Source organism: Salvelinus sp. IW2-2015, linkage group LG4p (genome assembly GCF_002910315.2).
Source record: "Salvelinus sp. IW2-2015 linkage group LG4p, ASM291031v2, whole genome shotgun sequence".
Taxonomy (NCBI): domain Eukaryota; kingdom Metazoa; phylum Chordata; class Actinopteri; order Salmoniformes; family Salmonidae; genus Salvelinus; species Salvelinus sp. IW2-2015.
In genome coordinates this window covers 3395868-3421924 of record NC_036841.1, presented here as the reverse complement: position 1 = coordinate 3421924, position 26057 = coordinate 3395868, and the positions used below count along the sequence as shown (strand labels likewise).

Here is a 26057-nt window from a genome sequence, read left to right as displayed (position 1 = left end):
AGAAACGTGAGACAAATCCTAATGTATAGTAGGACCATAGAGTTACAATATACTGTATATAAACACCAAATTGAGCTAATTATATTTCTTTGCACAAGGGGATGCCATTGATTGATTTTAAACACCCAAGATAAACCCAAGATAAACACCCAAGGAATGTCGTCATGAGAGGACGGATGTCACGTTCCTGACCTGTTTTCTGTTATTTTTGTATGTGTTAGTCGGTCAGGGCGTGAGTTTGGGTGGGCAGTCTATGTTATGTGTTTCTATGTTGGTTTATGGGTGACCTGATATGGTTCTCAATTAGAGGCAGGTGGTTTTCATTTCCTCTGATTGAGAGCCATATTAAGGTAGGTGGTTTCACATTGATTGTGGTGGGTGGTTGTCTTCCGTGTCTGTATATGTTGCACCACACGGGACTGTTTCGTTTGTTCGTTCGTTTGTGTAGTCTATTTCCTGTTCGTGCGTTCTTCGTGTCATGTAAGTTCGTTTGTTCAGGTCTGTTGACTGCGTTTGTTATTTTGTAAATTCTCAAGTGTTGTTTCGTGTTCRTCTATCATTTAAATAAATTCATTATGTCTAATTCCCACGCTGCGCTTTGGTCCAATCCCTACTCCTCCTCCTCTTCCGAGGAGTCAGATACAGTCTCCTGCGGCCGATACGGTACGCACCTTGCTTCCGGCCAACCTGCGTTGGGACAATGGACAGTTGGACATTCCTGCTTTCATAGAGTCTGGGGCTACTGGCTGTTTTCTGGATCGCACATTAGCTCACCAACAGAGGCTGCCACTCACTGAGCTGGACACTCCGTTGTCGGTCACTGCGCTGGATGGTCAATCCCTAGGGTCTGGGAAGGTGAAGCAACTCACCATGCCTATTCAGCTATGACTTCTGGATGACCATGTGGAGCTTATCCAGTTACATCTGGTGGACTCTCCTGAACTTCCCCTGGTTCTTGGACATCCGTGGCTTTCCACCCATAATCCTCAAATTGACTGGCCTTCGGGAAGAGTTCTGGGATGGAATCCGTCATGCCAGTTCACCTGCCAGCAACTCTCTCCACACCTTTCCGGTCCTGCTCGTCTGGAGTCTTCCGATCCTCCTGTTCCTCTGGCTGGGTTTGACAAGCCTGACCTTTCCCGCGTACCTCGGGATTACTGGGATTTGGGTCAGGTCTTCAGCAAACAAAGGGCAAATTACCTCCTCACAGGCCATACGATTGTGCCATCGACCTCCTGTCTGGTACCACTCCTCTGAGAGGAGGGCTGTGTTCTCTCTTAGGTCTAGATACTGCAACCATGAACAGTTACATTGAGGAGGCGCTGGCGGCTGATGTTATTCGGCCGTACACTTCACCTGCAGGAGCGGGTTTTTTCTTYGTTGGGAAGAAGGATGGGGGATTACCATCAAGAACATTACCATCAAGAACCGTTACTCCCTTCCTCTTTTGTCATCAGCTTTTGAGAGACTCCAGGGAGCTACGGTTTTCTCTAAATTAGATTTACGGAACGCGTACAATCTGGTGCGCATCAGACAGGGAGATGAGTGGAAGACAGCGTTCAACACTCCTAATGGACATTATGAGTACCGGGTCATGCCGTTTGGACTTACTAATGTTCCATTTTCCAGGCCCTGGTTAATGATATGCTGCACAACTTCCTTCGCCAATTCGTTTTTGTGATGCATCTCTGAATCCTGAAATTAGTTCCCCAAAAGTTGGAGAGAGGTTGCAAATCAAAGCATGACAAATATCCCTCTATTGAGAGTGGTGGTTGGGGAAGTGTTCAGTTGAGAATGTGTACACTACCTTACCCGTTGGCCTATGAGATTTTAAAATATATATATATCACACATAGCCTCTTTCTATCTTTCAACTCCTCATTCGAATGAATTGCAAAAATCACTGAAGCTGGAGGCTCATATCTCCCTCACTAACTTTAAGCATCAGCTGTCAGAGCAGCTCACAGATCACTGCACCTGTACATAGCCCATCTGTAAATAGCCCATCCAACTACCTCATCCCCATATTGTTATTTGTTTTGTTTTTTTTGCTCCTTTTCACCCCAGTATCTCTACTTGCACATTCATCTTCTGCACATCTATCACTCCAGTGTTTAATTGCTAAATTGTAATTACTTTGCCGCTAGGGCCTATTTATTGCCTTACCTCCCTAATCTTACCTAATTTGCACACACTGTATATAGATGTTTTCTTATTGTGATATTGACTGTACGTTTGTTTATTCCATGTGTAACTCTGTGTTGTTGTTTGTGTCTCACTGCTTTGCTTTATCTTGGCCAGGTCGCAGTTGTAAATGAGAACTTGTTCTCAACTGGCCTACTTGGTTAAATAAAAAATTCAATTTCAAGAGGCATTGGCAGCGTTTACAGCTTCGAGTCTTCTTGGGCATGACGCTACAAGCTTGGCACACCTGTATTTGGGGAGTTTCTCCCATTCTTCCTTGCAGATCCTCTCAAGCTCTGTAAGGTTGGATTTGGAGTGTCTCTGCAGAGCTATTTTCAGGTCTCCAGAGATGTTCGATTGGCTCTGGCTGAGTCACTCAAGGACATTCAGAGACATTCAGAGTCTCCCAGTCCCTGCCGCTGAATAACATCCCCCCCAGCATGATGCTGCCACCACCATGCTTTACCTTAGGGATTGACCAGATTTCCTCGAGACGTGACTGTTGGCATTAAGGAAAAAGAGTTCAATCTTGGTTTCATCAGACCARAGAATCTTGTTTCTAATGGTCTGAGAGTCCTTTAAGTGCCTTTTGGCAAATTCCAAGCAGGCTGTCATGTGCTTTTTACTGAGGAGTGGCTTCCGCCTGGCCACTCTACCATAAAKGCCTGATTGGTGGAGTGCTGCAGAGATGGTTGTCCTTTTGGGTGGATCTCCCATCTCCACAGAGGAACTCTGGAGCTCTGCCATAGTGACCATCAGGTTCTTGGTCACCTCCTTGACCAAGGCTCTTCTCTCCCGATTGCTCATTTTGGACGGACGGCCAGCTCTAGGAAGAGTCTTGGTGGTTCCAAGCGTCTGTGATTTAAGAATGATGGAGGCCACTGTGTTTTTGTGGACCTTCAATGCTGCTGAAAATGTTTTGGTACCCTTCCCCAGATCTGTGCATCGACACAATCCTGTCTCGGAGCTCTACGGACAATTCCTTTGACCTCATGGCTTGGTTTTTGCTCTGACATGCACGGTCAACTGTGGGACCTTATATAGACAGGTGTGTGCCTTTCCAAATCATGTCCAATCAATTGAATTTACCACAGGTATACTCCAATCAAGTTGTAGAAACATCTCAAGGATGAACAATGAAAACACGATGCACCTGAGCTCAATTTTGAGTCTAATAGCAAAGGGTCTGAATACTTATGTGAATAAGGTTTCTAAACCTTTCGAAAATTTGTAAAAACCTGTTTTACGCTTTGTCATTGCGGGGTATTGTGTATAGATTGATGAGGAGAAAATATAATTTAATACATTTTTGAATAAGTCTGTAACGTTACAAAATGGGAAAAAAGGGAAGAGGTCTGAATACGTTCCGAATGCACTGTATATATTTATGTAAATATATATTATTTTTAATATATATTTTTATTATTAAATATATTTTCGTTATTTATTATTTTCCCCTAACCCTACCACCCCTCCACTAATTGGAGTAAACTAATGGACAACAACACTTAGGCTTCTACTTCCAGCTTATACATAATACAGTATATACATTTTTATCTGTGAAAACCCTCCAGTTTTGATTTGTAATTGCCATATACACTACATGACCAAGYATGTGGACACCTTGTAGTCAAACATCTCATAAAAATGTATGGGCATTAATATGGACTTGGTCCCCCCTTTGCTGCTACAGTATAACAGCCTCCACTCTCCAGGGAAGGTTTTCCACTAGGTGTTGGAACATTGCTGCAGGGACTTGCTTCCATTCAGCCACAAGAGCATATGTGAGGTCAGGCACCGATGTTGGGCGATTAGGTCTGGCTCATAGTCGGCGTTCCAATTCATCTCAAAGGTTTTTGATGGGGTTGAGGTCAGGGCTCTGTGCAGGCCAGTCAAGTTCTTCCACACAGATCTCGACAAACTGTTTCTGTATAGACCTCGCTTTGTGCACAATGGCATTGTCATGTTGAAACAGAAAAGGGTCTTCCCCAAACTGTTGCCACAGAATTGTCTAGAATGKCATTGTATGCTGTAGCGTTAAGATTTTCCTTCAACGGAACTAAGGGGCCTAGCCCAAACCATGAAAAACAGCCCCAGACCCATTCCTTCTCGACCAAACTCTACATTAGGCACTATTCATTGTAGCGTTCTCCTGGCATCCGCCAAACCCAGATTCGTCCGTTGGACTGCCAGATGGTAAAGCGTGATTCATCACTCCAGAGAATGTGTTTCCACTGCTCCAGAGTCCAATGGTGGCGAGCTTTACACCACTCCATTCGACACTTGGCATTGCATATGGTGATCTTAGGCTTGTATGCGCTCGACCATGGAAACCCCTTGTGCTGACAATGCTTCCAGAGGCAGTTTGGAACTCAGTAGTGAGTGGTGCAACCGAGGACAGACGATTTTTACGCTCTACGTGCTTCAACACCATGCGTTCCCGTTTGGAGAGATTGTGTAGCCTACCACTTCACGGCTGAGCCATTGTTGCTCCTAGTCGTTTCCACTTCACAATAACAGCACTTACAGTGTACCGGGTCAGCTATATTCTATTGCAAATGCTTTTCTATGGAGATTGCATGGCTGTGTGCTTGATTTTTTACACCTGTCAGCAATGGGTGTGGCTGAAATAGCCAAATCCACTMATTTGAAGACGTGTCCACATACTTACTTCAGCAAGACAAAGGAGCTTATCGTGAACTACAGGAAACGGAGGGCCGAGCACACCCCCATCCATATTGATGGTGCTGTAGTGGTGCGGGTCTAGAGCTTCAAGTTCCTAGGTGACCACATTACTAAGGAATTATCAAAGTCCACACACACCAACACAGTCGTGAAGAAGGCACAACAAGCCCTTCAGGAGGCTGAAAATATTTGKCATGGGCCCTCAAAATACTCAGAACATTCTACAGCTGCACCATTGAGAATATCTTGACTGGCTGCATCACCCCTTGGTATGGCAACTGCTTGGCAWCAGACTGCAAAGCGTTACAGAGGGTAGTGCGTACGACCCAGTACATCACAGGGGCCAAGCTCCCTGCCATCCAGGAGCTCTATGCCAGGCGGTGCCAGAGGAAGGCCCTGAAACCAACAGGACCCTGAACAGCTTATACCTCAAGCCATAAAACTGCTATATAGTTAGTTAAATATACTGAACAAAACTATAAAMGCACATGTAAAGTGTTGGTTCCATGTTTCATGAAATAAAAGATCCCAGAAAGTTTTCATACGCACAAAATGTTGTGCACAAATTTGTTTACATCCCTGTTAATGAGCATTTCTCTTTTGCAAAGATAATCCATCCACCTGACAGTTGTAGCGTATCAAGAAGCTGATTAATTAGCATGATCATTACACAGGTGCACCTTTTGCTGGGGACAATAAAAGGCCACTCTAAAATGTGCAGTTTTGTCACACAACACAATGCCACAGATGTCTCAAGTTTTGAGGGAGCGTTCAATTGTCAGTACATCCAAAAGGCCTTACAACCTCAGACCATGTATAGGGCATTTTATGGGTGAGTGGTTTGCTGATGTCAACATTGTGAACAGAGTGCTCCATCGTGGCATTGGGGTTATGGTATGAGCAGGCATAAGATACGGACTACGAATACAATTGCAATTTATCTATGGCAATTTGAATGCACAGAGATACGTGACAAGATCCTGAGGCACATTGTCGTGCCATTCTTCCGTCGCCATCACCTCACGTTTCAGCATGATAGTGCACATYCCTATGTCACTAGGATCTGTACACAAATAATGGAAGCTGAAAATGTCCCAGTTCTTCCATGGCCTGCATACTCACCAGACATGTCACCCGTTGAGCATGTTTGGTATGCCCTGGATTGACGTGTATGACAGCGTRTTCCAGTTCCCACCAATATCCAGCAACTTCACACAGCCATTGAAGAAAAGTGGGACAACATTCCACAGGCCACAATCAACAGCCTGATCAACTATATGCGAAGGAGATATGTCGCGCTGCATGAGGCAAATGGTGGTCACACCAGATACTGACTGGTTTTCTGATCCACACCCCTACCTTTTTTTTAAGGTGTCTGTGACCAACAGATGCATATCTGTATTCACAGTCGTGAAATCCATAGATTAGGGCCTAGTGAATTTATTTCAATTGACTGATTTCCTTATGAACTGTAACTCAATAAAATCTTTGAAATCTGCATTGACCCTTTTTTGCACTAACTCTTTTGACTCATCACATACACTGCTGCTTCTGTTTATTATCTATCCTGTTGCCTWGTCACTTTATCCCTACCTATATGTACATATCTATCTCAGTTACCCAAGTTACCTTTACTCATTCTGTATTTATTCCTTGTGTTATTATTTTTCTATTATCTATTTTTCTCTCTGCATTGTTGGGAGGGGCCCGTAAGTAAGCATTTCACTGTTGGTCTACACCTGTTGTTTAATGAAGCATGTGACACATAACATTAGATTTCTCTCTCTCTCTCTCTCTCTCTCTCTCCTCTCTCTCTCTCTCTCGTGTTCTGATCTAACTGTTCTTAAACTAATCCCCCACCCTTTTTCTCCCTTTAGGGACAAGATGCCGTTCCACCATGTGACGGCAGGGCTGCTGTACAAGGGGAACTATCTGAGTCACTCTCTGTCTGAGGACAACGACTGTGACCAGCTGCCAGCATCTCTGTGGAGGAGCTAAACGGTGAGTCCCCTCAGGGCTTGGGCTGGTACTAAAATGTAGTCAAAGTTAAGGAGGTTCATAGTTTATAAAGACACGGTTTGTTGGCTCCAGCGACAGGAGCAACTGGTGTTGTCAATAATGTTTTGACTGGTCCAACCTCACTGATTCATGTTGGGTTGGTTGGGTTGGGCTTGGTTGGTTGGTTGGTTTGGGTGAGAGGGGATAGAGATTAGGACTGGACTGTGGATTTGGCTGGTGAGGGGCATAGAGGGACTTTGAGGAAGGCTGGGGTTTGGGTGTTTGATATGGCAGGATAAACAGTAGGCTAGAGATAGTAATGGGATAAGTAGTAAGACAGTATTCTGAGCCTAAACACAGTTTTGACATGCCTCAGTGGAGGTTGGACCAGTCAAAACATTTATTGACAAACACCAGTTGCTCCTGTCGCTGGAGCCAACAAACCGTTGTCTTTATAAACTATGAACCTCCTTAACTATGACTACATTTTCTTAACATCACTTATCACACCAGTAGAATTCGATTCATGGGCTTTTGCTCTCTCTGTTTTTGACATTAATTAGAGGTAGTAGCCGAGTCTGTGTTTATGAGTCTGTGTTTGTCTTGTGTGTGTTCTGTACGTCGTTCTGAGACTAATCACCCCACTGGCCAGGCCGGAGGTGGAGCCCAGGCCTGATCGATATTATTCAACCCTCTGCTGCAAACATCACAGTGCTCATAGTTGCCTACACTAGATGCTTCAACCACAAATACTGTATTAATCCAATGATGTCTCATTAAAGGAAACTTCCACCCYAAAACTATCTTTTGGTATTTGTTTCAGTAGTCCATTGTTGACATAGTTCCAAAATGTTTTGCTTGCCAGCAATCAGGTTTTCAAGATATGTAACTTTGAAAATACAGAAATCATCACCTTATGATGCATTTTGCATGATGCAGAATGTATCATACAATGATGATTTCTGTATTTTGAAAGTTTTCCTTTAAGGTGTCTATGGCAAATTGGATGTAGAGTGCCCCGTAAATGGCTAATAGCCACCTACTCTGTCAAAGTCGGAGTGGCGTTATTATGCTACAGCAATATTGGCAGTTTGCACTGCATGGCTTTCTCTAGTTTGATTTGTTAAGTTGTTTTGGGACAGCGGTAATGTATTGGGTAAATGTAATGAATTGGGTAATGTATATAGTTCTTATTGGGAGGTCCTCATAAGGTCAATCAATGTAATGGACAAATATGCATATACTGCACCTCTGTCAGCAGAAATAAAGACAAAGTTATTGATCATATATACACACTACACTACAGTAATGATTAGCAATCATCTCCTTGGCTTATTAGTTTATCCATAATAGCTTACACAAAGCTACCATTTAACACGTTCAYCATTTCCACCATGGGGATATTTACTGAGGCAATTTGGTGTTCCTACCTGTAAGTGTCTTTATCTATGGCCATTAAAGTGATACAGTGTAACTGCACTGAGTTGAACTATCTGACTCACCACATACAGCACGTTGTCGTCAGTCAGCTTTAGTACAGCTACACATTGTTAAACTCTCAGCCTGTTGGAGAGGGGATGTAGTTTCCCTTTGTGTCTTGTTCTGCTAGCGTGATGTGGACTGTCTGATTTGTGTGTGGTTGGTATGTGTGTGTGTGTGTAGTGCTCTGATCGCTGCAGCATGTAGAATAGATGTTGGTCTGGGTAGAGATCTTTGTGTACCAGGTAGTCTTGCCTCTGTCGATCTGTGCTGCTACTGCTTCTGATGCTGTGTCTGAAAGGTCAGGCAAGATGTGTGTATGAGATTATAATTTACAGAGACATACAGCACYGACAGCACTAACTTTATATCACATAGCAAATATCACTCAGTATAAACACTGGAAAAGTAGGGATAAGTAGTGTTTAGTAGGGAGAAAATGTTTTCAATCCAGGAGCTACTACTTGAAGTTGTCCAATTAGAACAAATATTTAAGTTTTACATTGTAAAAAGTTTTACTACGGTGTGCCCTACTGAACATGAGCGTGCTGATGCACTCGGCCTAGATTGCAAAGCAGGGTGCTGTTGAAGTGGCTCTAAAGTATTTTTTTACTCTGATTTATTTCTCTGTCTGAAATGTTCCTTAGGTATTCCTGTTCCTTTGGTAGTACTTTGTCATCCATTCTTTGTCATCGTTCTCCGCGGTAAAGCTTTGGTTTTCAGAGCATCAGAAGAGGGCCCTAATGGATATGGGAGCAGTGGTGCGTGAAATAGCAAAATAGCGGAAGAGATCTGAATGAATATATGACACGTGGTCTGAATGTTGTTGTTGTGTTCAAATGGGCCCGAGTCCTCAGACACAGGAACCTACTCTACAAAGGCCTGAGTCCTCAGACACAGGAACCTACTCTACAAAGGCCTGAGTCCTCAGACACACACAGGGAATATCTCTACTTCACTACGCAATAAGGCTGAAGTCTCCAGAATACAGGAACCTAACATCATAAACCACAGTCAAAGGCCGTTCGAGTTCCTCACGCACACAGAAACCACTAGACCTTCTACTCAAAGGCTGGAGTCCTAATGCGCACTATCTGGATGGAACCATAGCCCTTCTAACAAAGGACCTGAGTCTCCCTCAGACACACAGGAAACCATTACTCTACAAAGGCTGAGTTCTCAGACACAGGACCTACCACTTACTTTTTTACAAACGTGCCTGATCCCTCACAGACACAGAGAAACTTAACCTACTAACACTATAGGAATTGAAGTCCCAAGATCAGTATATAGCAGGTGACGGCGGATCTCTACACACACGCGATCCTGATGTGGGCCGGTCAGACAGACGCAGGGAACCTAGCTCGTAGTACCCTAAGCAGCCCTCCGAGTCCTTCACACAAAGGACCTACCTCTACACAAAGGGGCCATGAGTCCGTCGGAGACACACAGGAGGACCAGTAACTACCGTACCCAAAGGCCCTGAGTCCTCAGACACAGGAACCTACTCTACAAAGGCCTGAGTCCTCAGACACAGGAACCTACTCTACAAAGGCCTGAGTCACTCACTGCTCTGTTCTGATCTGCTCCTCCTGATGGGCTTATTCATGAGACGCTCATTTCAGTGTACCAAAATAAATCCATACACCTTTATTGTGCTTGTGTTGTTCTCTGTTTGTTGTGTTATGCTGTGTATGTGTGTGTGTGTGTGTGTTCTCTAAAACAAGCGTCTGGTTGGAACTAGCTTTTGTACTGCGTTATGAGGGATAATGGCTAAGTGTGTTTGCTCGGGCCAGATGTTTTGGGAAGCAGGGAATAACAAAATACTGTTCAGAGGCTGGTAGAATGACTAACCTGAGCCCTCAGTAACATCTGAGGGCTTTTAATGACCCCAAAAATAGTTTCTCATTTTACGAGGTGATTTAAATACAGAGAAAAACCATTACATTTACACACCATTGTCCTCCTTGCAGCTCAGAGCACCACATCATTCCTACTCCCCTGACTGGCTATGAAGGAATGACAGCTTCTCAGTAGATGATTGACAGATGATTGACCAAGGATAGGCTAAAGATTGGCCGCATGGGCAGGTCACCTCTAGGATGAAACTTTACTTCATGCTTGGGTTATCTTTGGACTACAATAAGTGTAAGTTAACCTGTTGTTTGCTCTTTCTCATGGTTTCAGCCAAGAACTCTACCACCACTATGTTTTGTTAATCGCATGGTCTTTTCAAGACTGGACCCGTAATATTCATGTTATTGTTAGCACCTGTGTTCTCAAAACGTGTATGACATTGCATCCCATATCTGGAACACGTTTGGACTTGATTCATGTTTGAGTTAGACTGGGTCATGGGTGACTCCCTCTTTCTCTCCCTGGTCCTGGTGAGTTAAAGCCATGTATTCCAGTAGTACCCATCCTCAAATTATTCAGTATTCAGTAGTGTGCTGAAGCATACCATGCAAACATAGTGTTCTTTAGAGATCTGAAATTGTACCTTTAATTAAAAATACCCGTGGCTGCCTTTCTCTCTTTCAATCTCTCTGCATCTCTCTCTTTCCCCTCTCTCTTTCTCTCTAACCCTCTCTCTCTTTCTCTCTCTGTCTCTCTCTAGTTCTCTCTCTCTCTGTCTCTTTATTCCTGCTTACTGCCTCCCAGTCATAAGACCTCTCCTCTCTGTAGACACACTAATAAAATATGAATTCATAAAAGCACAGCGGAGCCTGATTACTTTTAGGCTCAGCGCTGACGGGTATGTTAAAAACTGAAGGGAAGGAGTAACACAGACACAGTACATCGGCTTGTCGTACACACAGGGCAAGCTTATTTGACACCACCATAAAAGTTGCCTACCGGTTATTGCAGATGTCATTTGCATTGTTCTTGAGCTAAGGCACAGAGCTAAAAGAATCCCTAACCATGGTGGATGCTCCCTCTCCTCTCCCTTCTCCTTGTGTGTGTTTGTGTTGACAGAGATCCGGGAGGCATTCAGAGTGCTGGACCGGGATGGGAACGGGTTCATCTCCAAGCAGGAGCTGGGCATGGCCATGAGGTCTCTGGGATACATGCCCAGTGAGGTGGAGCTGGCCATCATCATGCAGAGACTAGACATGGATGGTGAGTCACCTTCAGTGCACATTTCACACATTTACAGTACACAGACACATGCAGTTGCACATGTAACAGAAGGTCCCATGTTCGAGTCCAGTGAGAGACAGGAACGGGACCTACTCTGTTACTCGCACACACACATATTTAAACATAAACAGATCCCTTCCTTCCTGTTTTCACACCATGATCACGCACTCACAAAGACAGGGACAGGGTCATAGACACACTATCAGACACACACATATACATAAATCGATTCCGTTCTTCCTTTTTTACACATTCATACACATGGGCCTACCTATGACTACATAATCACAAGCATAATCAATACATTTACATGAGTACTCATTCACCATTATGCACACACATTTTCATGTACATGCAGTACATTATATGCACACAGAAATGTGCACTCATTCGCACCATACATTCAAATCATGACTTTTACATTTTAAATAAGCATGAAGGATCCTACTATCCAAACACACACCGGAGGAGCACTTAACACATCCTATAGTCCCACTGTAGCAATATCTATCTCTAAGCTGTAGATGTGTAACATGTTGGCTGTGGTCCCTTGCTCCATTTCATCTTAATACACCGAATTGCACATATTTACGCTAACACATTCACGCACAAACACGCACGCGCCATGCACGCACACACACAACACATGTGATTACAGTAGGTCACACAGGGTTCCTGTGGTTTCTGTACTGAAGCCAGTCCCTACCTGACAGAGAAGATCTACAGTGCCTTCAGGAAGTATTCAGACCCATTGACTTTATCCACATTTTGTTACGTTACAGCCTTATTCTAAAATGGATTAAATAAATAAAATCCTCAGCAAACGACATACAATACCACATAATGACAAAGCAAAAACAGGTTTTTAGAAATTTTTGCAAATGTATTAAAAACAAAAAACAGAAATACCTTATTTATTTAAGTTTTCAGACCCTTTGCTACAAAACTCAAAATTGAGCTCAGGTGCATCCTGTATCCATTTATCATCCTTGAGATGTTTCTACAACTTGATTGGAGTCCACCTGTGGTAAATTCAATTGATTGGATTTGGAAAGGCACACACCTGTCTATATAAGGTCCCACAGTTGACAGTGCATGTCAGAGCTAAATCCAAGCCATGAGGTCAAAATAATTGTCCGTGGAGCTCCAAGACAGGATTGTGTCGTGGCACAGATCTGGGGAAGAGTACCAAAACATTTCTGCAGCATTGAAGGTCCCCAAGAACACAGTGGCCTGCATCATTCTTAAATCRAAGAAGTTTGGAACCACCAAGACTCTTCCTAGAGCTGGCCGCCTGGCCAAACTGAGCAATCGGGGGGGAAGGGCCTTGGTCAGGGAGGTGACCAAGAACCCGATGGTCACTCTGACAGAGCTCCACACTTCCTCTGTGGAGATGGGAGAMACTTCCAGAAGGACAACCGTCTCTGCAGCACTCCACCAATCAGGCCTTTATGGTAGTGGCCAAATGGAAGCTACTCCTCAGTAAAAGGCACATGACAGTCCGCTTGGAGTTTTCCAAAAGGAACCTAAAGACTCTCAGACCATGAGAAACAAGATTCTCTGGTCTTATGTAACCAAGACTGAACTCTTTGGCCTGAATGCCAACAGTCACATCTGGACACCTGGCACCACCACCTGGCACCATCCCTACGGTGAAGCATGGTGGTGGCAGCATCACTGAATGTCCTTGAGTGGGTCAGCCAGAGCCTGGACTTGAACCCGATTGAATATCTCTGGAGAGAACCGAAAATAACTGTGCAGCAACGCTCCCCATCCAACCTGAAAGAGCTTGAGAGGATCTGCAGAGAAGGATGGGAGAAACTCCCCTAATACAGGTGTGCCAAGTTTGTAGCGTTTCATACCCATGAAGAATAATCGCTGACAAGGTGCTTCAACAAAGTACTGAGCAAAGGGTCTCAATACTTATGTAAATGTGATATTTCATTTTTTTTCTCCATTATGGGCTATTGTGTGTAGATTGATGAGGTGAAAAAAACAATTTAATCAATTTTAGAATAAGGCTGTAACATAACAAAATGTGGAAAAAGTCAAGGCGTCTGAATACTTTCCGAAAGGCACTCTACATTTTCAAAGATGTTGGTAAATTAGCTCTAATTGTTTAAAGGTCTTATGAAAGAGTGTGTTTTTTCACTATCTAATCATGGCATGGGGTTGTTCAATGACATACATGTGTTTGTTTAAAATCTATCACTTGATGGTGTCATTTCAGATAGACAAATAATCATGTTTTTTTGCTAAATGCTACATATCCGCTTCAGTCTCAGAGAAATAAGTAGTACTGCTAAGATTTACACAGTCAAATGTAACAAATAACKACTTTTTATAAAGAACTGTACGAATGCTATATTTGTGACATTCATATTTAACAAAACATTTTACAAATGTTTTCAATATAGTAATATGAGATCTGTAAGTAAAACATTTACATTTGACATTTTTGTCATTTAGCAGATGCTCTTATCCAGAGTGACTTACAGTATTAGTGCATTCATCTTAAGATAGGTGGGTGAGACAACCACATATCAYTGTCAAATATACAGGATACGACCATTCCATTCCAGCTAAACAATGGAAATAAGCTAGCGTTATGCAAAAAAACACATTTTCATTTTCACACATGGGTACACATGAAGGTACCYATAAGCAATCACTTCTGATAAGAAAACACGTAAAGAATTGGTGGTTATAGCATTTTGGAAATAAACTCTTCAATCGGAAGCCATCACCTTCTGTGGAAACATTAGATGTGTCCACTGTAATAGCCATACACATTATGTAACATATGGCATTTGCTGGCCTTATGTTTCAAAACACTACATAATTGAAAAATATTCAAGTTTTTCACCCATTAGTCTTTTTTTAAACTTGCATTTTCCACTCAAATGTTTGTTGTTTGTTTGTTTTGTTTTGTTTGGCAGAATTGCAATAAAAACTGTAGTGTGTTGGAATGGTGCAGAGAAAGATAGAAAGGGTGATAACTGAATGCTCAAAGATGTGGACTGCTTCCTATTGCCTCTCCACTTGAGATAAGAATGAATAGCAAAACAATTTCTCCTCCTGTTAAAGGTTTGTTTGAAATACTGCTTTCATCTCCTGCTATGGCAAGTTAGAACATCTAGGAGCACCTCTCTGTCATATTTGTTATAGATATTGCTTGTACATTCTGAGGTGTGACAGCAATCAATGTATGAGTCCCTGTTGGTTTGGTAGAGGGGGAGAACTGGAGGACCATTTCTCATCTGCGATGCCTTTGCGATGTCAGTTGATTTCACTCGCTGTGACTGAGTGAAGACATTCCTTCAGAAGCAGATAAACTCGCTAGCCAAGATAAGAAGGGTTGGCTGGATTGTTGTTGCTATTAAGTCTCTATTATTACAGTGAGAGATGTTTTAAAAACGTACATTTGTGTTCTGTTCAAAGCAATTTGCTTCAATCTCATCTCATTTTCATGTCTGTAGACACAACACAAAAGACCAGGGTGATCAAACGGAGGAGGCATCCATAGCCAAGGACATTGCCAGATAAATGGGATTTGAGGGTGTTTATTTTTCCTTTGCCAAGCTAGCAGCTGTGTGAATTAGAGACACGTGACACATTCACGGATGGCCATTGATTCTTTCTCTCTGAGCAGCAGCTGCAAAAGTCCAGCTGATCACTATAAAATATGGATTGACTCATTGAGTTGATCTGATAATGTGTTCTACTTTCAGAACGATCCCTCAGATTRTTATCCAGCTCAGCAGAATGCCCTTGGTGGATTGCTTAGGAGCTTGTGGTCTTTGTTCGAGATCTCAGCATTGCAATTGCTCCATTTGCTTTTTATAGTGGTGTAATGTTCGTAATACATGAAGCCTGTCATCAGCTGCTTTTGTTAGGAAGTGTTTTTGGTTTAAATCACATCCATCCATCCATCCATCCATTCATCCATCCATCACGATAGCTCAGGGGCCCTGACTGCACTCGCTACACTGGCTGACTGTCCCCAGTTATGAGGCAGGATGCGGGACAGTCAGCCACTCTGAAAATGCATGGGCACAGAGAGGGACAATCGATGGCATCAAATGTGACAGTGCCAGCGTGCCTTAAGGAGGTCACCCCTGTCAGGGGAGAGGGAGGAGAGGAAGAGTGAAGGGGCAGATTGAGTTACCCTGCATAGGCAGCACACAACCTCTTCTGCAGGGAAATGAGGAAGAGGAGGGAGGAGAGCGAAGAGGTATAGAATGGAAAGAACACAGACTCAAATTAACATAAAGTTTTTGTCCTTCTTACTGATTTGCAATTMAACTTTGGGATTAAACATGTCATACTGTGTGTCTAGGAGACGGGCAGGTAGACTTCGATGAGTTCATGACGATCCTGGGACCCAAGCTCCTGTCGTCTGAAACCAGGGAGGGCTTCCTGGGGAGCACAATAGACAGTATATTCTGGCAGGTAAGGACTTCTCTCTTTTAACCTCTATCTTCTATCACCTTTCCTTTACCAAGCACTGTCCTGCAATAGCTGCAGTCATGGCCAGGCTGTGCAATAGCTGGCAATGAAACCAAAGAGGTAGAGTGTCGTGTGTCAGTGTGTAGTGTGAAAGGGGTAGAGTGTAGTGTGTCAGTGTGTAGTGTGAAAKKGGTAGAGTGTAGTGTGTCAGTGTGTAGTGTGTAGAGGCAGAGTGTAGTGTGTCAGTGTGTAGTGTGTAGAGGCAGAGTGTAGTGTGTCAGTGTGTAGTGTGNATAAGCAATCACTTCTGATAAGAAAACACGTAAAGAATTGGTGGTTATAGCATTTTGGAAATAAACTCTTCAATCGGAAGCCATCACCTTCTGTGGAAACATTAGATGTGTCCACTGTAATAGCCATACACATTATGTAACATATGGCATTTGCTGGCCTTATGTTTCAAAACACTACATAATTGAAAAATATTCAAGTTTTTCACCCATTAGTCTTTTTTTAAACTTGCATTTTCCACTCAAATGTTTGTTGTTTGTTTGTTTTGTTTTGTTTGGCAGAATTGCAATAAAAACTGTAGTGTGTTGGAATGGTGCAGAGAAAGATAGAAAGGGTGATAACTGAATGCTCAAAGATGTGGACTGCTTCCTATTGCCTCTCCACTTGAGATAAGAATGAATAGCAAAACAATTTCTCCTCCTGTTAAAGGTTTGTTTGAAATACTGCTTTCATCTCCTGCTATGGCAAGTTAGAACATCTAGGAGCACCTCTCTGTCATATTTGTTATAGATATTGCTTGTACATTCTGAGGTGTGACAGCAATCAATGTATGAGTCCCTGTTGGTTTGGTAGAGGGGGAGAACTGGAGGACCATTTCTCATCTGCGATGCCTTTGCGATGTCAGTTGATTTCACTCGCTGTGACTGAGTGAAGACATTCCTTCAGAAGCAGATAAACTCGCTAGCCAAGATAAGAAGGGTTGGCTGGATTGTTGTTGCTATTAAGTCTCTATTATTACAGTGAGAGATGTTTTAAAAACGTACATTTGTGTTCTGTTCAAAGCAATTTGCTTCAATCTCATCTCATTTTCATGTCTGTAGACACAACACAAAAGACCAGGGTGATCAAACGGAGGAGGCATCCATAGCCAAGGACATTGCCAGATAAATGGGATTTGAGGGTGTTTATTTTTCCTTTGCCAAGCTAGCAGCTGTGTGAATTAGAGACACGTGACACATTCACGGATGGCCATTGATTCTTTCTCTCTGAGCAGCAGCTGCAAAAGTCCAGCTGATCACTATAAAATATGGATTGACTCATTGAGTTGATCTGATAATGTGTTCTACTTTCAGAACGATCCCTCAGATTRTTATCCAGCTCAGCAGAATGCCCTTGGTGGATTGCTTAGGAGCTTGTGGTCTTTGTTCGAGATCTCAGCATTGCAATTGCTCCATTTGCTTTTTATAGTGGTGTAATGTTCGTAATACATGAAGCCTGTCATCAGCTGCTTTTGTTAGGAAGTGTTTTTGGTTTAAATCACATCCATCCATCCATCCATCCATTCATCCATCCATCACGATAGCTCAGGGGCCCTGACTGCACTCGCTACACTGGCTGACTGTCCCCAGTTATGAGGCAGGATGCGGGACAGTCAGCCACTCTGAAAATGCATGGGCACAGAGAGGGACAATCGATGGCATCAAATGTGACAGTGCCAGCGTGCCTTAAGGAGGTCACCCCTGTCAGGGGAGAGGGAGGAGAGGAAGAGTGAAGGGGCAGATTGAGTTACCCTGCATAGGCAGCACACAACCTCTTCTGCAGGGAAATGAGGAAGAGGAGGGAGGAGAGCGAAGAGGTATAGAATGGAAAGAACACAGACTCAAATTAACATAAAGTTTTTGTCCTTCTTACTGATTTGCAATTAAACTTTGGGATTAAACATGTCATACTGTGTGTCTAGGAGACGGGCAGGTAGACTTCGATGAGTTCATGACGATCCTGGGACCCAAGCTCCTGTCGTCTGAAACCAGGGAGGGCTTCCTGGGGAGCACAATAGACAGTATATTCTGGCAGGTAAGGACTTCTCTCTTTTAACCTCTATCTTCTATCACCTTTCCTTTACCAAGCACTGTCCTGCAATAGCTGCAGTCATGGCCAGGCTGTGCAATAGCTGGCAATGAAACCAAAGAGGTAGAGTGTCGTGTGTCAGTGTGTAGTGTGAAAGGGGTAGAGTGTAGTGTGTCAGTGTGTAGTGTGAAAKKGGTAGAGTGTAGTGTGTCAGTGTGTAGTGTGTAGAGGCAGAGTGTAGTGTGTCAGTGTGTAGTGTGTAGAGGCAGAGTGTAGTGTGTCAGTGTGTAGTGTGTAGAGGCAGAGTGTAGTGTGTCAGTCACCTGATGGMCAGATGTTGTCTTGTCTGGTGGCAGTGCCTCCTGCCTTGGAGATGGTGGCAGGACATAATCCATGCGCCGTTTGGCCAGRTGTTCCTGCACTGAAATGGAGGGGGAGAGGATGATAGCTAGAGAGGGAGTCAGAGTCAGAGTAGTGAGTGGAAGTGACAGGGTGAGAAGATTCGAGTGAGTAACAGAAGTAGGAGGTGAAAGCGAATTAATCAAAGAGTGAAAGAGTGTAAGGTAGAGAAAGACAACGAGAGCGAGTGAAAGAACAACACTTAGAGAGAGAGAGAGAACCCCACTCAGGGAGAGAGAGAGAKGGAGAGAGAGAGAACAGTCCAGGAGGGAGAGAGAGAGAGAAAGAGAGGGACATTTGGCTCTGTGGAGCACACTTGGCAGGGTTCTCTCTCTGATGCTATCATGGCTGTGACCCAGTCTGTCTCTGGGGAGCAGGAGCTCTTGGTTTTCACTGTGAGGACATGCTCTCTGGTGCTGCAGGTGCAGACACTGTGGTCTCCGTGCCAACCCTGTTTGGCTGAGATGAGCTGCTCTGACCTTGGCTTTCTGATATGAGGCGGGAGGATGGAGACCAGAGCGGGTGGCTGTCTGGAATTGTTGTATCTTTCTGAKAAGTGGGGGGAAATCAGGGAATTGGAGTTGCTCAGATGATTTCTAGCTACTCCTGTGTCTATAGTTGTCCTCCAAAGAGGGGGGTTGGAGTTGGTCTTGTGTCTTTCAAGGAATTGGTTCCCTCATATTCATACTCACATTCTTCATTGTTTGATAAATTAATATCCAGAGGCGCTTGGTTGCTAATCTTGCTAATCTAATCTTGTTTGTGATGATACACAGTATACAGTATCTCTGTTTGCTATTCAGAAAAGAATATCTTAATGTGATTCCATCCTGATRATCCCGCCTCATTCTCCATGGTCGATGTATTGTAACCTACAGTTTTACATTTTAATGTCCAGTTTCCTGAGGTAACTGGCATGAACGTGTGTGTGTGTAACACCTGTTTTTGTTGCTCAATGGTTCCCCCTCCCAATTTCCTGTTTACAGTACAATACCTTGTCTCTCTGAGTCAGAAACCTTTTGTGTGTAGTAGTTGGTCTCTTTCTGAATTGAGCTCCCTGAGCTCTGAATGAGTTTGACAGAATAATTTTTCTATTTTTTTACTTCAATATCTCTGCATGCAAGTCTAACAAAAAACAGACATTCTATTTTCTTTGCTTGATTTAAATGGTTAATTTAATTCACTTCATCTACATCTTTACCATTGACATTAAGGGGTTTGTTGGCAGGTGTAAATACAGAAGTACCCTTTGGAACTCTTTGGGATTTGAACTTGCAACACTCTGTATTTTCACCCAAGTGTTTTCCTAACCAGACCACTAAGCAGATATTATAGAGAAGCAACAAGGCTCTAAAAAATCTCCTCTTCAGAGGAATTATCCAATGAAATAGTTAGAGAGAAGAGAGAGTTAGAGAGAATAACGCTGAACCAGCATGTCCTGTAGTTAAAACTAGTCTGACTACCAGTCTCTTTAGCTAACATTCCACTCCTTCCCACTACTTGTCATTACCAAAGGTCTTGGCTAGATGGGATCCAGCCTTTGTCAAATTAACGTCAGATTTGACTTTTCGTGGCAGGTTAGGAGAACTTACGTAGCAGGTTAGGATAATAATGTATCAAGTTAGGATAATTCGGTTAAGGATAGGAAGAGGGTTAGGGTTAGGGTTAGCTAAAATGCTAAAAATGTCAACTTTTTACGTTAATTTGACAAAAACTTTGTACCGTTCTAAACATCCAATCTCAATGTTCAATATGCGCTGAATTTATGACGGAGTTGCTCATTGCTTCAAATAACATCAATATTTTCCATGGCATGAAAACATGTGGAGCCTCAAATAGCATTAGTAACAAATTAAAATCCTCTGCTCTTCTCAAGCGCATTAATGATAGAACGTTCATATTTGAAAATGGCAGAAAGGCCAGTCTCTTTGGCACATGACATGGAGTACAGGGAGTGGCTTAGCTAAAGAGACTGGTACCTAAGCTAAGTTAAAACTGCATAAAAAACAACCAACAATGTTGTTCTTTGCCAATCAAAGAGTAAAAGTGCAGCTTATCGTTCTTGGTAAATGCAAACAATAACCATATGGGCACTAGCCCAACTTCCATTCCATATTGATGTGTTTCAGTTACAATAAATAGAGTGCAAACACTTAACCTTAATGAACATAGTACTATATACCTGCTGGACACAGATGTAATTTCAACATCCAGTTTTGATTTATATTTGATTGAGTTGTCAACCTATGTGAATTTGAATAAAAAACATGAGCTGACGCACAACCAGAGAAAATTGTTTTATGTAGAGGTGCTGACTAAAGGCGAATAAACTATAAGCTATAGAAATAAAGACAGTCGCATACTCTCTCTCTCTCTCTCTCTCTCTATATATATATATATATATATATAGACAGTGCCAGTGATGCCGAAACATTGGTGATTTACCCAATAAATTACTGGGAGTTTACATAGAGAGTGTGCGACTCTCTTTATTTTTATAACTAATGTGAATTCAACGTGAAATCAACAAATATTTGAAACATGTTATTGGATTTAGGTTAAAAGTTGGATGAAAAAGATACATACATTCCCAAAAGTCCTTTATGTTGTTGACTTTTGCAAATCCAATCTGTTTTCCATGTTCATTCAACGTAATCACATACATTTTTTGTTGTTGAAATGACTTGGAAACAACGTTGATTCAACCAGTGTGTGCAGAGTGGGTATTTAGTATATCTGTTAAGCACTTTGTTGAGGTAAAAAGAGCTTTACAAAATACCTTTATTTGATTGATTGATGGAAAGAAAACTAGACAGAGGCTATGATGAACAAGAACAAAGTAACAAAGTGATATAAACGCCATCAGCAAACAAGACCGGCAAAGCTTTCACATCACAGCGTTATGACTGTGCCTCTTGGCAGAACAGATCCTAGGTGAAATCTGAATACATTTGAATAGCCAAACTGTTCCATAAAACATGAATCAGGATGACGGGGCAGACGCACAACAATTCTGTGACACTGAAAGCATTAGCCGGGAGACGAGGAGAGTAACCTTATGAAAGTTCCTGGTTGTCAATGCTTCTGCTGGCGTTTCATAAATCTCTGATGCTTCGGAGGGGAGGATGGAGGATGAGGACGGTGCTTTAAAGTATTTATTCTCTGTGGCATGTTGCTTCAGGGTCTTTCTCCATCAGGGGCTATGTGTGTCACCAAGCAGGCGCAGGACTTCTCGGCTCAGTCTCTCTGAGAGACACAAGGCTGGTGTTTGTGTGTGTGTGTGTGTGTGTGTGTGTGTGTGTGTGTGTGTGTGTGTGTGTGGTGTGTGTGGGTGTGTGTCGTGTGGTGTGGTGTTGTGTGTGTGTGTGTGTGTGTGTGTGTGTGTGTGTGAGTCACCAAGCACAAGGCTCTTTCTTCAGCTCAGTCACTCTAAGAAGCAGGCTGAAGAAGGCACAAGGCAGCTAACTTATTTAAGACACTTCAGACTTGAGAGGTCTTCAGGGGTTCTGCAACTGGTGCCTCAGCAGAGGAGTTCTTAAGCCCAGGTTCCTGTTTTTCTGTTATCTGAAAGCTAAACAGTCAACTTTATTTTTTGCAGTTGACTACAAAACCCTATAACATACTGTGTCATCCAATCTAAGCGAATACTAACTTCCTCAAGTCGAATTTTAACTTAGTCATACATTAAGGTCAATGGAGTAAGTTCAAGTTTATGATTTGATGGGTAGAACAAGACAATCTACTAATGTTAGGGTGGTGATGTCACACTCACATCCTTCCCAGTTGTAGAGGTTGGTTGGTTCAGTAAGAAATTATTTAACATTCTGTCATGGCTCTCACCTACCTACTCACTCATCTCTGCTCTTGTAGAAGTTCTTAATGTACCGAATTATCCCATTGGGGTGAATATGTGCATGTAATTAGACAACAGCAAAYGTCTCACGTTCATGTTGATGTTAATGTTATTCATCTGTCTCTCGCATTCACAGGGTTTCTCTAATGATACCACAATTACAGTCACGCCTCATCAGCTTTTCATGTGGTTTGGGGCTTGAGTGTTATTGCTTTGATATTCTCTACTTTAAGTAAGAGTCTCCATCTTTTAAGTATTCCTGAGAGCATAAAAGGCATTACTCTCCATCTTCCTCTCCCTCTCCATCTTCGTCTCCCTCTTCATCTCCCTGCCTCTGACCAGCACACAAATATAGCAAGGATACAAAGTAAACTTGCGTTATGAGAGCTTTAATGTGTCACTCCTTTACTTTGTTTCTTATTAGTACTGCAGAATACAAAAGACTGTCAACAGAATAGCGATGTCCGGGTTGACTCATAACACGCTGTCCCTGCAGGCGGGTTTAGGGTCATTAAATATTGTGTGGATGATGGGCTTGTGGGTGGAGGGCAGGCTGAATAAAGGCTACATAGGCTACATTGAAGTGTTTCTTTAATTATTTTAGGCTAACTGGCATTAGTGTATGTGTAAGCTTTAGGGCCTAACTGTATCCACACTAAAAAGCTTACACGCCAATCGCCAAATGCTTTTGGGAACAACAGAAAAGTTAAGGTTGATCCACAGAGACATAAAGGACAATGTCGGAGTTTGATTCAATAAGAGAGAATCTGTGAATTGGAGAGTTGAAAATAAAGAGAAGGGAGGGCCAGAAAAGTAATGTTTGTGGAAGATTTGTTGAAATGGTAAAAGAGGATGATAGCAGTTATGTTATGTGCAGTGATTGTGAGGCACTATATAAATGCAACAGTCACAAGACAGGGACTTCAAATAGGCCTATGACAAGTCAAGGGAACTGTAGCCAACTGTTCAGATAGGTTAAATAGAAACTGAAATCTGGACACTGACTGTAGGTCTAGAACCTTTCATACAGCCTTAATATTAACTAATTAAGCATTCTCCTTTTTACCTCTGTATTTGGCGATTGGCGTGTAGGCTATTTCACGTGTGTACAGTTACATTAAAATAAAATAAAATACTAAATAAAAACACAAGGCCTATAGGCTATTTTGTATTTGTGTATATTAAGGATCCCCATTACTACTCTTCCTACTCTTCCTGGGGTCCAGAAACTTTAAGGCAGTTATATACAATTACACATTCTACATGACATTACATTTCATAACACTACCCAATACCCAACTACCCAATTTTTTTGACCATGACAGTTTACAATCCAGGGTTACTCCAAGCAGTTTAGTCACCTCAACTTGCTCAATTTCCACATGATTTATTACAAGATTTAGTTGAGGCCCACAAGAAGCAGGATAGCATACGCCAGCTGCTCCCGGCGATACGTCCAGACCTCCCGCAGCAGGCAGTGCACCGTCAGATCCAGAGACAGGGAAAGGAGCCGAACTCGACAACGATGTCGTTGAGTGCAGTGAAGCTATTCCTTATGTCAGTCTGCTCCGAACCTCTCGCAGACACTCCAGTCCACTTAGCAGTATACATCAGGCCCGAGCGGCGACAGGAGTTGAGAATGTTCAAATGTGCGTTTTCCCCATAAGTTCAGGCAGAACAGAAATGTGCTTGCTATGGATAGCCACCTCATTCCTGTAATCCTCCACAAGCAAACAACTGCCACATCGGAACTCCAGAATGTCAATATTGTCGTGGACAAAGCGTAATATACACTGTTTCTACAGTGCTGGAAATGTTCCTTAGATCTTCCAGGAGAAGCGGGTTCCATTGCAACCTAGATAGCTAGCTGGCTAGTTGGTAGCAGGTGTTGACACAAACACTTATAAACAAAAGAAAAAGAAAACAAAAGAAAAACTTCATAAACAATAGGCCAAAATAACAGGTGGAGGTGCAGAAGGCATCCACCCGGTTACGTAACCCTGCATCTTAGAGGCTGCTGCCCCATACACATAGACTTGAAATCACTGGCCACTTTGATTATGGAACACTAGTCACTTTAATAATGTTTACATATTTTTTGCTTTACTCATCTATGTATATACTGTATTCTATTCTACTGTATTTTAGTCTATGCCACTCCAACATTGCTCATCCTAATATTTATATATTCCTTAATTCCATTATTTGACTTTTAGGTTGTGTGTATTGTGTGTATGAATTGTTAGATATTACTGCAATGTTGGAGCTAGAAACACAAGCATTTCTCTACACCCGCAATAACATCTGCTAAACATGTGTATGTGACAAATACAATTTGATTTGATTTGATGTGAGGTATTTGAGTTCGTGACAGGAAATGATTGTGATTCAACACAGCAGCCTCTGGTCTCTCACCAGTCTCTCATACTCTGTTATTGGATAAATCTATTCTCTGAAGGGATGCAGTGCCAACATTGTTTCTATGCCTACGTTGCGTTGTAAATCTGAACTGTAAAACATTTCAGGCTATTCCGKTAAAACAACTACAGCCTATGCGCAAGATGTAATCAAAATTATCATCCTAATTGGCACATTTTAAAATGTCCTTTTGTGAGGCGCAGCTGGGAACTAGTTCTGTAGGCCCTGCGATGGCAAGTGTTGGGGTCAATAAACCAGAATTGGAGAATCCTCCATCATTGTTTAAATCTCCAGTTTGGGAACATTTTGGCTTCYCAGTAGATTACAACGTCGATGGACTGAGAGTTGTGGATAAAATGTCAACAGTATGGTGCCACGCTCAACGAGAATAGCCTATGCAGCTGCCAACACCTCATATGTTGACACATTTACATCGACATCACCCCAGTACACCGAAGCAAGACAGAAACGCAAATAAACTACATCATCTCCCCTCTGCATTCAACCAGCCCTTGGCAGTTTATTCTGACCATGCCAAAGAAATGACAAATTATTTGTTTATATTTGTCACTAACTAAGGAAATGGCCTCTATAACATCATTTTCGTGCTGTAAGTTTCACAGATCCCCATCTACGACATTCACTCCCCAAGCGTACTCCACAATGACCCCAGTGGTTGAGCTGACCATTTTAAAGGACGTCACTGTGCTTGCTTAGCTGTATCTCTTTCCCCCCAATCCATCTCATTCCGACAATCAAACTCTGGACCTTTACAGATCCCCATCTGCTACATATGCACAATATGCAGTCTCTTTAATGATCTCAAATTCTGGCCTATCTCTCTGGGCTTTATATCATGTGAAACTTTAACTCTAGAGACCATTCTACTCATTATCTGTCACGTTCCTGACCTGTTTTCTGTTAGTTTTGTATGTGTTAGTTGGTCAGGACGTGAGTTTGGGTGGGCAGTCTATGTTTTCTGTTTCTATGTTGGTGAATGGGTACCTAATATGGTTCTCAATTAGAGGCAGGTGGTTTTCATCTCCTCTGATTGAGAATCATATTAAGGTAGGTAGTTTCACAGTGTTTGTTTGTGGGTGGTTGTCTCCTGTGTCTGTGTCTATGTTTGCACCATATGGACTGTTTCGTTCGTTCGTTCGTCGTTTTGTTTGTAGTAAGTACTTGTTCGTTCGTTCTTCGTGTTTCATGTAAGTTCGTGGTCCAAGTCTGTCTACATTCGGTTTGTTATTTTGTTTAGTTGTCAAGTATAGTTCGTTTTGTCTTGTTCAATAAATTCATTATGTCTTATTGCAACGCTGCATTTTGGTTCAATCCATGCTCCTCCTCTTCGGATGAAGAGGAGGAGGAACGC

General features: G+C 42.6%; 1 protein-coding gene across 1 annotated transcript in view; it reads left to right on the top strand.

Annotated features, from left to right (window-relative positions):
- Positions 1-26057, top strand: part of LOC111957511 (calcium-binding protein 8-like) — a 61702-nt gene that overhangs the window by 5278 nt on the left and 30367 nt on the right. The window contains 4 exon segments of the mRNA XM_070437307.1: positions 6747-6841; positions 6844-6870; positions 11323-11466; positions 15827-15939. Of these exon segments, the coding sequence (XP_070293408.1) occupies positions 6747-6841; positions 6844-6870; positions 11323-11466; positions 15827-15939 (379 nt within the window).